This window comes from Manihot esculenta, chromosome 2, assembly GCF_001659605.2.
Source record: "Manihot esculenta cultivar AM560-2 chromosome 2, M.esculenta_v8, whole genome shotgun sequence".
NCBI lineage: Eukaryota > Viridiplantae > Streptophyta > Magnoliopsida > Malpighiales > Euphorbiaceae > Manihot > Manihot esculenta.
In genome coordinates, this window is record NC_035162.2 from 16,360,078 (window position 1) to 16,374,280 (window position 14,203).

The 14,203-nt window shown below is 33.0% G+C and overlaps 1 protein-coding gene across 1 annotated transcript; it reads left to right on the plus strand.

The window, feature by feature from the left end:
• Positions 1 to 12,489: 12,489 nt before the first annotated feature.
• LOC110610169 lies at positions 12,490 to 13,960 on the plus strand. Its single transcript, XM_021750053.2, has 2 exons — positions 12,490 to 13,530; positions 13,636 to 13,960. Exons 1-2 carry the CDS (start codon positions 12,772 to 12,774, stop codon positions 13,789 to 13,791), a joined length of 915 nt encoding a protein of 304 aa, XP_021605745.1. The 5' UTR covers positions 12,490 to 12,771; the 3' UTR covers positions 13,792 to 13,960.
• Positions 13,961 to 14,203: the final 243 nt, after the last annotated feature.

The window sequence follows — 14,203 nt, forward strand, 5'->3', positions numbered from 1 at the left end:
CAAACTATTACAGGCAATTTGTGAGGGTATATTCCCAAAAGGTGTGTCCCCTCACAGAGCTCCTAAAGAAGGGAAATAAGTGGCAGTGGACAGACGAGTGCCAAGCAGCTTTTGATGATGTGAAAAACACGATGATGGCTGAACTAATATTAGTCCTCCCCGACATGAGTAAACCTTTTGAGGTGCAGACAGATGCTTCCAACCTAGCACTAGGAGGAGTACTCATGCAAGAAGGACATCCGATAGCATTTGAGAGCCGAAATTTGAAGGAAGTGGAAGTTCGATACACAGCCCAAGAGAAGGAGTTGTTAGCAGTGATTCATTGTCTAAGAACATGGAGACATTACTTATTGGGGTCAAAGTTTGTAGTCAAGACAGACAACATGGGTGTCAGCCATTTCTTTTCTCAGCCGAGACTAACACCTAAGCAAGCAAGGTGGCATGAATGTTTATCTGAGTTTGATTTCCAGTTTGTGTACAACCCAGGAAGTTCTAATAGGGTGGCCGATGCTTTAAGCAGAAAACTTGAGATAGCAACTCTGAAGCAGATAGCTCAATTGTCCCAGAGCGTAGCAGGGACAACTTTAAAAGAAAGGATTCGGGAAGAATTACAAAAGGATCTCCAAGCCGTGGCCTTGAGAAAACTAGTGGACAATGACAAAACAAAGCAATTTTGGTTTTAGAAGCGGACTTGATCATGACAAGAGGGAACAAAATCTATGTTCCCAAAGCAGGGGGACTTAGAAGTTTGTTATTAAAGGAATGTCATGACACTAGGTGGGCTGGCCATTCAGGGTGGCAACATAATTTAGCACTTTTGAAGCAGGAGTACTTTTGACCGAAAATGGCGAATGATGTCCAATACTATACAAAGACTTGTTTGGTGTGTCAACAGGATAAGGCAGGCAGACAGAAACCAGCAGGGTTGTTACAGCCATTACCAGTGCCGAGTAGGCCATGGGAAAGTGTGTCCATTGACTTTATTGCTGGACTCCCACGAGTAGAGAAATTTGATCACATTCTGGTGGTTGTCGATAGGTTTTCCAAATATGCCATGTTCGTGCCAGTATCAAAATATTGCTCGGCAGAGGAAATTGCTAAAGTATTTTTCAAGCATGTGGTAAAATACTGAGGGATCCCAAAGAGCATAGTTAGTGATCGTGATGCAAGATTTACGGGGTCATTTTGGTCAGAGCTGTTCAAGCTGTTGGGCACCAACCTGGCGATGTCCTCAAGTTATCATCCTTAGACAGACGGACAAACAGAGAGAGTTAATGGAATGTTGGAGGAGTACCTGCGGCACTTTGTTAGTGCCAGCCAGAAGAATTGGGTTTCCCTCCTTGATGTTGCTCAATTTTGTTTTAATTCTTTACAGAGCTCTACTACTAACAAAAGTCATTTTGAGATTGTGACAGGTCAATAACCGTTGGCATCTTATAACGTAGATGGGCCTTATTCAAGCCGCAATCCGAAGGCATTCCAATTCAGTAAGGAATGGAAACAAAATGTGGAGCTTGCCCGCGCTCAGTTGGAGAAAGCTAAGAGTCATATGAAGAAATGGGCAGATGAGAACTGGCGCCCGCAGGAGTTCACAGTTGGTGACTTGGTGATGGTGAAGCTATTGCCAGAGCAGCTGAGATTCCTCCGCAACCGTGACAAGAGATTAGTCCAGAAGTATGAAGGACCAGTACCAGTGGTCGCCAAGATTGGACCAGCCGCTTACAAGATCGAACCTTCGAAGTGGATGACAATCCACCCAGTATTTCACGTCAGCAAATTGAAGCCATATAATGCCGATGAGTCTGATGCAAGCCGTAACACAACATCATGACCAGCAGTAACCCGCGCACCACCTGTCAATCAAGGAGTTGAAGAAATCTTAGCGGAACGAGTCGTCAAGTCCACCAAGTGTCCACCACACGAAGAGTACCTTGTCAATTGGAACGGCCTTGGTGTTGCAGAAACCAGTTGGGAGAAGGAGTCAAGCCTACAGGCATATGCACACAAGATTGTGGACTTCATTAATGCTCTGTCAACGAGGACGTCGACCGTTTAAGTGGGGGAGTGTCAGGGTCATAGAGTTTCAGGGATCAAAACTGTAATTTTTCAATATTAGAATTTCCGAAAAACAATAGTGGGATAAATTAGTAGAAATTATTAGTAAGAAAAGAGCCGTGTCAGTTTCTTATAATTCCTTTTTATTTATTTATTAAAGGGGATATCACCTCAAACATATTGATGTCTCCTCCCACCATAGTTCTACTTGTTCTTAAGGCTCTTTAGGGGGGAGTGACTAGTTGGCCACCAGCAAGGGCTGGGCCCGACTGGCCACCTGTAATACCCGGCTAAACCCGGCATCGGAATTCTTACCGTCCGGTGGGATTCAAGGATGTCAGAGGTTTCCTGAGGGTAGAGTGAAGGTTTTCTAAAATGTTTTAAAGTATTTTCACGGTTTGATTAGGAAATAGTTGAGTTTTCGGGAGAAATGGCCAAAGGAGTTTCTGTCATGTTCGGCCCCCGAATGTTAAGTTCGGCCGCCGAAAGTGCCCAATGTTCGGCCCCCAAAGTTTATGTTCGGCCCCCGAAAGTTGCATGGTTTTGCATGCAGTTTCGGCAGCCGAAGCTGGGGTGGTCGGCTAAGCTGTGCATGCGCCTCGGTCCGTGGTTTGGCCAGCTGTTGCCTCCAGATCATGGCTAGAGGGTTATGCCACGTCTCCCATGACTCATCTATACACTTTTAATCACTCATGCACAGGTTTGAGGGTGGTAAAGTGTTTAGAACGTTTTGAAACAAAAGAAGAGAGTTTTGGGGTGTTGGTGAAGGGAAAGAGGTGTTGGTGCATAGTTTGGTGTTCAGGTTGTCCAGCTTCTGATTTCAGGAGGTAAGGGAAGTCTTTATACTTGTTTTAATGATTTCTAATAGCTTTTAAAGTGGTTAAGGGTAGAGATGCATGAGGTGTATGCTTAGGTTAGTGTTGATGTGTTTATGGAGAAGTTTGCTTACATGTTATGTTGCTGTTTTGTTGGGGTTAATAGGTAGTTTTGGACCCCTTTGAGCATATACCAGAGTATATGCAAGTTGAGGATTGGAGTTATGCATGTTTAGGAAGGAGGAAAGGATGGAGGAGCTAGGTTGCGGATGAAGCTGAGTTCTTGAAGAACTCAGGTTCGGCAGCCGAAGGGAGGATTCGGCCGCCGAACCCCTTGCATGGTGGCTTAGACTGCCACAGCTAGCCCCTGAGTGCCTTGAGGTTCGGCTCTGTTTAGGGATTTCGGCCTCCGAAAGTAGCCCCGAAAGGGTTCGGCCGCCGAAAGAGGATATTCGGCTGCCGAAGGTACTTGAGTTTCGGCTCTGTTCAGGACATTCGGCCGCCGAACCTGCCGCCGAATGTGTTCTGTCCAGCCTTCTTTTGCATACTTTATGTGATTGTTTTATGAGCTTTTAGAGGGGTTTTGGGGGGTTGTTTAAGAGTTAATAAGAGTATGTTTGACACCTCATTCGGGTCCCTTTGTGTAGGAGTGGACCCGACAGTTCAGGGAGGTCGTCAGGATTAGCAGTTGCAGAGTTAGTCAGGTTTCTGCTTGAGGAGCAGAGGTGAGTAGAACTAAACTTAATCTTTTATTAAAGAAACATAATGCTTTAGCATAGTTCATGCATCATGAATGCTATGATATGTATTAGGGTGATTGCATTAGAATCACGAATGTGAAGCATTGCATATTATGTGATCAGAGATTAGGTGGACCCAGGCGACTCCAATAGCCTAAGCTTCGGCTCCTGTCATTGTGTCAGGTCAGTTGGGCAATTACTTGTTGGAATGCCCTATGTAGCTCCTTTGGGGGGGGCCAGTGTTGACAGAGGGTATTTTTGGGGTCATGTCTACCTTAGTGGGGATTGGACCAAGGCGACTTCAATAGCCCGTCGAGGGAGTTTTGGGGTCATGTCTAATCCAAGATATATTGAGATGTTTGTGTTGTGATGCATTTTCATATATAGTGCGTATGAATGAACTGTTTTCAGTGTTTCTACTCACTGGGCTTTAGAAGCTCATCCCTTTCCCTTAATCCCAGTTTTGCAGGTACAGGGTTAGCTGGGAAGTCAGAAGCAACAGAGTTATGGCTTCAGTATGCTTATGTATAGTTAGTATGGACATGATGTAAATTAAAGAGATATGTATTACAGATGTAATAAACAGTCAGATAGTGTGCTTGTGGTTTAGTAAGTGCTTTGCCTATAGTATGTTTTATCCCTTGTCGATGCATGTATCCTGTTTTCAGTTTCATGATGAGAAATGAGTCAAACCAGGCTTAATAACATGTTGTGTTTCGAAAACCCAGTGAATTATAACTGTGAGGGAAGACAGGGATTAATTCCCTTGACCCAAAACCAGTGCGGAGGAAAGACCAGGTTTGATTCCTGTGATCCATAGAGAGGCCAATAGAGAAGATCAGGTTTGATTCCTGTGACTCTATGGTAGCCAAGTTAACTTATGATATGCTGACCCTTACAGAGTGGGTTCTATGCTGCAGAGCGCATAGGGTATGGAGGTTACTTGGTAAAGCATCACTGGTGTATTATAGATAGCCAGAGGGCTAGTTCAGATTAGTATATCTGAGCATTTGGTTCATATGATTGGACCTATGGTACAGTGTTTAAAAGGTTAAGTCTGGTAGTTTTAAAGACAAGTTTTAAAAAGTAATAGTCCAGTCGGATCATGTATGGGATTTTATCAGGTTCACAGAGTTCATAGCAGGCTTACTACGGGTCCCGGCGGCCTTAAGCCGATCTGGATCCTAGTGCCGAGCAGTTTGGGCCGTTACAAAGAGGGTACCGGTTTCCGGGCTGTTACACCACCGTAGGCTTGTTGAGTCCCTGGATTGTGCCTTCTCTTCTTGCAGGCGTTCCCCCCTGTCTGCGAGTTAGGAGTGGATCGTTGACATAATTATGTAATGACTATTTTGCCTCTGGAATAAAATAAGTAGTCCATTCAATAAATTTATGTGCTTGGTTGCTTATTGATGTGCTTGTATTGCTATAATTATCCGATCATGATATTTTCATATGATAATTATGGTTTTCCCCATTTTTATGGGAATGGGGCAGGAGATCCTAACTTTTATGTTCCTTTGTCCAGGTGAACGCGTAGAGATCTTGGTTGACTTGGTTTGAAAAGAATTCAAACCAAGTACTGCATGGTTCCAGGCCAGTGTCAAAATCTGAAACCGTGACACGATGCATATACCCATCTAATATAAAATTAATATATTATTTAAAATTATATATAAATTTATCTAAACATAATAGAATCTACATATTAATATGATATTTTTATTGTTAATTGATTGGATGTATAAATTGATTTGTATACTTAATAACTCTGAGATCCGAAGGTAAATGAGATAGTTAAATGTGGACTGGTTTAAAGTTTTTTGAATGGTAAATAGACTTGATTTAGTAAATAAAAATAGTAATGGAGTGGGTATAAATTTTTTGATGGTTTAAAGTTGAAGTTGCAGAATAAGTAAATAAGGTTAGAGAAAACATAATGAAGTTGTCTCCTCTATAATGGAAGGGATTTATGTATGACGTTTGGTACATGTCCTTTTAAAGTGAACCTCCATACTTGTGTCAGATATTTTTAAATCGGCTTATTAATAGTAACTCGACTTATTAATAATAAACAATTGACTCATATAATATTGAACTGACTAATGTCTTATTACCTCTGACATATACGCGTAAGAGCATACTCATGTAAAACTTTATATAATTATACGAGGGAACAGAAGTCCGAGCATCCTTATCCCAATGCTATAGTTAGGAGTTAGCGGTATTCGGTTCAAACCGAAAAAATCGATCGAACCGAACTGATTTAAAATTTTGGTTCGGTTTTTTATACATTTCGGTTCGATTCGGTTTTTAATTTCAAAAATTTTGGTTATTTCGGTTCGGTTCGGTTTTAATAAGAAAAAACTAAAAAAATCGAACCGAACCGATTAGTGATAATAATATATTTTTTTAATAATATAGAGAAATTAAATCATATTAAGATTAAAATATTTTAATTAAATTTTAAAATATTAAAAATAAAATGTAAAAAATAAAAAAATTATTAAAAATCGAAACCGATCAAATCGAATCGAATCGAATCAAATCAGACCAGTTCAATTCGATTCGATTTCTGACTAAAATCGGTTCGATTCGGTTTTCATAAACACTAAAATTTTGATTTTTGATTTATTCGGTTCGGTATTCGGTTCGGTTCGATTTTGAACCGAACTGACCGAATGCTCAGCCCGGCGATAGTCAGACCATCTAGGGCTCTTTTCATGCCGTGAATGTTAAAAGCATGAACATACTCTTTAATACCACTTGACTCTATCTAGGGGTGTAATCGAGCTGAGCCGAACCGAACTTTGTAAAGCCCAAACTCGTTTATTAAAAAAGTTTGGAAGCTCGAGCTCGAGCTCGAGCTCTAATATTTGATTCGAGCTCGGCTCGAGAATTAAATATTATAATCGAGCTCGATTCGAACTCGACTCGTAAAAGGCTCGTTCGATTTAATAACGAGCCTAATTCGAGCTCGAGCTCGAAAAGCTCGATTAAGAAGCTCGTTAATAAAATTCGAGCTTGAACTCGGAAAGCTCGATTAAGAAACTCGTTAAAAAAGCTCGAGACCGAGCTCAAAATTAAAAAGTTTGGTTTGAGCTCAAGTTCAGGCTCGAGCTCGAATTAATAATTACACTTTAATCAGTTTTTAATCATCATTAATTTAAATAATATAAAAAAAAGAGAGTGTACATAAAAAAATTACGTAACACAATTTATAACTAAAATAACACAAATAAATATAAATTCAACAACATAATAAAATTAGATTACACACAAAGTTTAATATCAAACGAATAAAGTTGATTCTAACTTCCAACAGTTGAAACAAGCTAATATAATTTAATTATCTTCATAATCATCTTCATGCTTGTTCAATTAGTTAACTTGAATTTCAACTTCAACATCCATATAATCTTAATTAATTATTATTAATATACTTTGATAATTATTATCATCTTTTATATTGTATGCTTAATTATATACAAAAATTTTTTTATAATTATATTTTAATTTTAAAATGTATATAATTTTTACAACTCAATTTATCATGTAGTACTATAATTTTAAAGAATACTTATTATAATAATTAATATTAATTATTTGTGATTATACATTAATTTTATGGAATCTTATTATAATAATTATATACAAAAGATTTTTATAATTTAATTTTAAAGAATATTAATTATAATAATTAATCTTAATTATTTGTAATTTTCAATACTATAATTTTTAAATATTTATAATAGTTGAAATTTTATAACTTTATAGTTATTTTTATTTTTTTTAATAATATATGAACTTGTTCATAAATTTATTTAACGAATTAGTTCACCAATTTATTTAAACAATATTACTCACGAGCCTATTTAACGAGCCTGCTCGTGAGCCTTCTCAACGAGCCTGCTCGCGAGCCTTCTCAATGAGCCAGCTCGCGAGCCTAAAAACGAGCCAGCTCGCGAGTCTTAACGAGCCAGCTCGCGAGTCTTAACGAGCCGAATACTATGGAGTTCAAGCTCAGCTCGTTTAAGTGACGAGCCTCAAAATTGAGCTCGAGTTTGGCTCGTTTAAAAAACGAGCCGAACTCGGTCGAACTTTTATCGAGTCGAGTCTCGAGCAGCTCACAAATAGCTTGGCTCATTTACGGCCCTAACTCTATCCAATTCATTACACAGATTATGTAGATATTCATAATTTCAAAAGGGGTGTATTTTATATATTATTGAGTGTTGTTAATTCAATATGCAAATCTATTAAGTTGTTTCGGCTTTTTCTTTCCCTACTATATTCAATTAAAAATACTAATTCTCTATTTAGAATAAAATATTTTCAACAAATATTTAATCTAATTTTTTTATTAATTCTCTTATTTTGTAATAAGAAAAAAAATGCTTTTAACTTGAAAATTTTTATTTTAAAAAAATTGAAATTACGTTTAATTTTGTAATAACATATTTAAATATTTTTTTTATAAAAATGGGTCATTTCAAATGATGTGAAGATCTTCATTACTTTAGAATTGTTTAGAAGTGAATTTAAAAGAGAAGCAGATAAATGCTTTTATCAGTTTCATTGGCAAGCCAATAGTTTATACAGTTATATTTACTCTTCACTTATTCTACTTTTAGTTCCTTTTCAAAACAAAACAATTTTTATATATGAGATTCCGAAAATTTTATTTAGTTCGAATTCACATAAATTCGTATAAATATATAAAATTTCATAAAATTTTATTCTTATTTTATACTACAAATAAATACATAAGATTTTATAAAATTATATTTTTATTTTACATTACCAGAGTTCATATAAATCCCGTTTAAGTAAGAAATTCCCAGGTGATTAATCTCAAGTGCAGAACTAGTTTATTGAAAATAATGTGCAAGGGATTTGTGATGCATTAGAATTTAATTATTGCAATTGGTATTTTCAAAATATTTCCGATAGAAAAGGGTATTGTTTTTAGCTTAATCTTCAGTTTCATCAATTGTACTTATTGGGAAAGTTTACCTAGTTCGTTTTTTATTTTTTATTTTTATCCAAATTAGCCAGGAAGTTTTATTTTAAGCTTAATTTAACTAAAAATAACCAAAATGTAGCTCATAAATTTTGAATTTTGGGCTAGATGAGTTTAAATTAAAATTTTACACTAATTTGAATTAAAAATAGACTAAATGGGTATCTAAATTTATCATTTGTATCATTAATTTTTAATATAATAATATATATTTAACATGAATTATATTAAAATTTTCATAGTTTATATGTGTATATTATTTATAAAATTAAAATATTTAACATTTCTTTGATGAGAGCTTTCGAAAATCAAATGGGAGATTAATGAATTTAAACAGTTTTAATACATAATTTAGTCATTTGAATATTAATACATAATTTAGTCATATAATTTAAAGATTTAAATTTAAATTTTCATACTATAATTCTCTAAAAAAATAGATTATCTCATATTTTATTTTATTTAAGGGAAAAAAAAAAATTCCATGGCCTCTACAAGAAGATGTTGACTTGCTTGCCAATGTTGTTCCCTTCTAGCCGGCCACAAAGAATACAAATAAAGGGTTTTAATCCATGTTGAAGTGGCAGATTAAGAGACCAATACATGTGATAAGTGGAATCTTTTAATCATAATTAAAATCTTAAACCTTCTTATACACGTTCTCCCTTACGTAATACATTTATTCCTTTTTGCTGATTTATTACTTTTTATCCACAAATATGTTAAAATTTATTAGGAGTGAGAATTCGATCGATTCGATTTAAAATCGGATCGAATTAAATAAATTAAAAATTAAAATTTTAATATTTATAAAAATTAAATCGAACTGAATTTTATCAGAAATCAAATCAAATCAAACTTATCTAATTCAGTTCGATTCGATTCGATTCGATCAATTTAAATTTTAATAAAATTTTTATTTTTTATATTTAATTTTTAGTATTTTAAAATTTAATTAAAATATTTTAATCTTAATATGATCTAATCTTACTATATTATTAAAAATAATATATTATTATCAATAATCGATTCAGCAGAACAGAACTAAAATAATTAAAATTTTTAAAATTAAAAACTAAACAAAAATAATAAAAAATAACTAAAATTTTAAATTAATTTAATTTTATTAATTTTTTTAATTTGAATAGATTAATGCACCCTCTTAAAATTTGTTATGATTTTTGATAGGGCGTCAATATGTAATTTCTGAATAATTTATGAATTTCAAATTACACTATTGTTTTTGATTGAGATATGTGTTGATAATCTGAGATTCAGAAAATAGAGTTTTACAATGGTTGTGTAAGTTTAGTTTGAGAGGAGAATGCTTCCCCCTTTTATCATTTTCCTTCGTCTGTCAGTGACGTGTAATGGCCTCACTGTCATTTGATCATCTGTCTCTGTCATACGGATACGGACGTACGAGAATATCAGATCTCTACTTCATATGTAACGACCATTTAATTCTCCTGGTACGCATGCGGATGGACTCACAGAGTAAATGGGCTGGCCACCTTTTCTTCTCCGGACTGGGCTGGAAGGTGAAGTTAGAACTGAAGCTCAGGGGAGGTCTGAGCTGAGGGCCGAAAAGACTGGGCCGGCCCGATTTGAGAGGTTTAAGAAGGGGTCCGGTTTTAAGGTCGAGTGGGCTGGACCTGATTCATGCAAGGGGCTTAAAAGCTTTTGGGTAAAGGGCTATCGTCATGGCCAGACCTCATATCGGGGTAGTGAAATCCAACGGTTATCATGTGTAATGAATTTAAAATTATTTATTAAAATGATATTAATTTATAAATAATTTTAAATCCATATTATCTATCGGGCTTAATATAAATTCATCATTTTAATAAATTAAATAAAGTATATATTTTATCAAACTCAAAATTTCATATCTTATTTTAAAAACTCCGCCCACAGAGAATTCGTATGAGATTTGTGTTCACCTAATATTCCCCCTTCTATTCCAAAATGATAATTGAGATGTATATTTCTATAATTTTATTATAATATTTAAAAATAAACAAATATTAATAAATTTATATATAAATGCATTAATAATATCTTTAAAATTCAGAAAGTAATTTTTTATTTTAAATAAAAATAATTTTTATTATTAAAAATGTAACATAAAATTGATTGTTTCTTAATATTAAATATAAAAGTAACCAAATTTATTTTGATAAAAGAATTAAATTTATTCTTTAATCTGTATTATGAAGGCTAAAAATATTAAATTTTATTTTATTTTATCTAAATTTCTCATTGAATTATCTGAAAAATAACAAAAAAGGTTCATTCATTATATTTTAGAGTATGGATTATGTTTATTTATTTTATTTTATTTAAATTTTTATTGATAGTTCATAAATAAATTTAAATTAAAAAACTAAAATTTAATATTTTTTAATCCACTAAAATTTTAAGGACAAATTTATTAGTTTAGCGGATTTGTTATTGAGAAGAAAAAAAATTGTAATTGATGTATATAATATTTTGAGAGAAGTAGCATGAGATTCCTAAGTTTTTAATAAACTAGTTCGTTATTTAAAATTATTTAATTAAAATATTTTTATATTTTATAAAAATAAATTATTTAATTTAATTTTAATTAAAAACACTATATATGCATACTTAAAATTAAATGAATTATATAATATATAAAATTAAAATTATAAGAATACAACAATATAAATATTTAAGATAATTAACCTTGCTTTTAATAAAAGAAAATATATAAATATTTTAATTGAATAGTTTTAAAATAGAAATAAACTAGTAAATTTTTAAATATTTTGAAATTTATAATAATTTATTTAAATAATTTAAAAAAATTACATTTAGTTCTTAAATTTTAGTATAATTAATGAATCGAACACTATATTTTTAAAATAGTACATTCGAAATATTTTATAATTTTTCATCTACTGTCCATTTTTACTTGTTTTTATTATTCCTTTTAAATAAGTAAATTATACTTGAAATTTTAAGTTTTAACATATTTAATATATCAGTTTCTATATTTTTAAAATTTTACATTTATATCTCGCTATAATCAGCTCATCATCATCTATTATAATTTAAATATTTTAATTATTTATTTTTATTTAAAATAACACTTAAATTTTTTGTTAACTTTTATTTATAATATTTCATTTAATTAATTTTTTATACTTTTTATTTTTTAATTTTCATTCATCAAAATATTTTAATACTTATAATTTTAAAATTTCTAAAAAATACTTACAACTTTATCTATTTTTAAGTAGTATAAAATAATTTTTAAATAAATTATAAACTTTATAAAAAATAATTTAAAAGAAATTATACTTTTAAAATAAGTTTAAAAATAGTAATGTTTATAATAAATAGAAAAATTATAATTTTATATGGATTAAATATAAAAAAATTTAAAAATTTAGTTTTAAAAATATAAAAATTAATTTATTAATTACACTAAAATTTAGAGAGTAAAATATAGTTTATCCAATATAAAATTTTTATATATATTAAAAAATTTTTAAATATTTATAAAAATATTTTAGATATTTAAAATATTTATAAATATTTTAGATATTTAAAATATTTATTTTTTTAAGTGATTGAATAATAGAATTATGAGTTTATAACATTTTAATTTAGATGAGCGGATTATATAAAAATTTTAAATATTAAATTTTAAAAATATAAAAATTAATTTATAAATTATATTAAATATAAAAATTAAAATATAAATTACCAAATAATTTTAGCCTTTCTAGAAGAAGACCATCCCTTTCTCTTATTTTCCCCTCTCATCACGGCTGTTGAGTTGAAATAATTATATCAAACAGTTTTGTTGGTAATCTTTAGGAGCAACAGAGCATAAAAGAGAGATTGAGAAGGAAAAATAATGCAACTTATCCCTAACACAGATCAAGAAGTCAAATGGTCAAAGCCTGCATCTCCTTCGCCTCCGGCGCATGTTAGTAAAAGGCAATACCAGATCTCACCACATCAGTCCCCATCCTCTGCGCCGTATGCTCCATAACTACACCAGACAAGCACAAAAGTTGAAGCTTTTCACCCATCGTCTTCTTCATTTCCATATTCCTTATCCTCCCCTCAACCCTGCAACACACACACACCCTCCTAGAATACTTACATGGCTCACCACACCACCCGCAGGCGCATCTTAGCATGCCCAGACCCCGCTTCCAACTCGCCATCCATGGATCCCACCCTCAAAAATCTCACCAAACCCACCTCTAGTCACCCAACTAACAAAAACCTAGATCACATAATTCATTCTAAACCTTTCTACATGTCAAACCCCTTGTCAAAACTCAACTCAAATCGTAAATTTGGTGCAATTACCCAGAAACCCACCAAGAATCCACCTCCTCCTTGTGTAGATTCCCATTTGCAAGCTAAATCTTTGACTCTTTCAGCTGATTTTGATGGCTCTAGGCTTTCACTCGTCAAGCCAAAGCATCAGTACTCAAAGAAATTGGAATCAATTGTGGATAAAGGGAGCAGAATCAAAGCAACAAAGGAAGGTTCTGATGAGAAGGTCAAGAAAGTTTCATCTGAAGGGTTGGTGGACAAGAAGAAAATTCAAGAAATGGCAGTGAATGAAAAGAAGAAGGAAATATCTTCCATAGTGAAAGCTAATAAGGAAGTTAAGGATCTAACTGAAGGGCTTGATATTAAGAGGATGACAGTTTCATTAGGTGGTGGTAGAAGAAGATCCTTCTGTGGCTCACAAGTGGAGTTGGCTGATTTTCTGGCTCATAATGGTGCTAAAGTTGTGTCAGTTGATATGCCACCATATATGCAGATCCATGCTGTTGATTGTGCAAGGAAGACTCATGACAGTCTTGAAAAGTTCACCTCCAAGACCCTTGCACTCACTCTTAAGAAGGTGATTACAGTAATCATATTGTGATTAGTGAATATTTTAATCTGGTTTTGTTAGTTTGGTCATTGATAATTGATAAATCTCTGTTCTTTTTTTAATATTCTGCAGGAATTTGATGGGGTTTATGGGCCGGCATGGCACTGCATTGTGGGGACAAGTTTTGGATCCTTTGTGACTCATTCAGTTGGAGGGTTTCTGTATTTCTCAATGGATCAAAAGTTGTATGTTCTCTTGTTTAAGACTACAGTACAAAGAGCAGAGTAAATCATTCAACTATATATGATTTGGGACTTGAAGCATTTCTAGACTAGGTAAGTTAATTAGTAAAGCTAAAAGATGAAAGCAATTGTCGTCACTTTTGCAGCTTGTATATTGTTTTTGCTTAGGAAAAAGCAGTATATGATATGAAAATTTCACCTTTTCTCCTGTTTAAGGACATCCCTTTTTTCAGTGCTTTAACTTTCAAGACATCATATAGTCATTCAACTGTGTTCTAGGAAGAACGGGAACCCCATTGGCTAGTTTCTTCATTACTTCTTGTTTGCTTCTCTTCTCCTCTTTTAAGGTTTTAAAACAATACTAATTGCCTTGTCCATATGAACTCTAGATGGGTTTTCTGTAATGTTGTGGTCTTGGGATCATCTGGCTTTGAAATCAACATAGAGCTATGCATTGA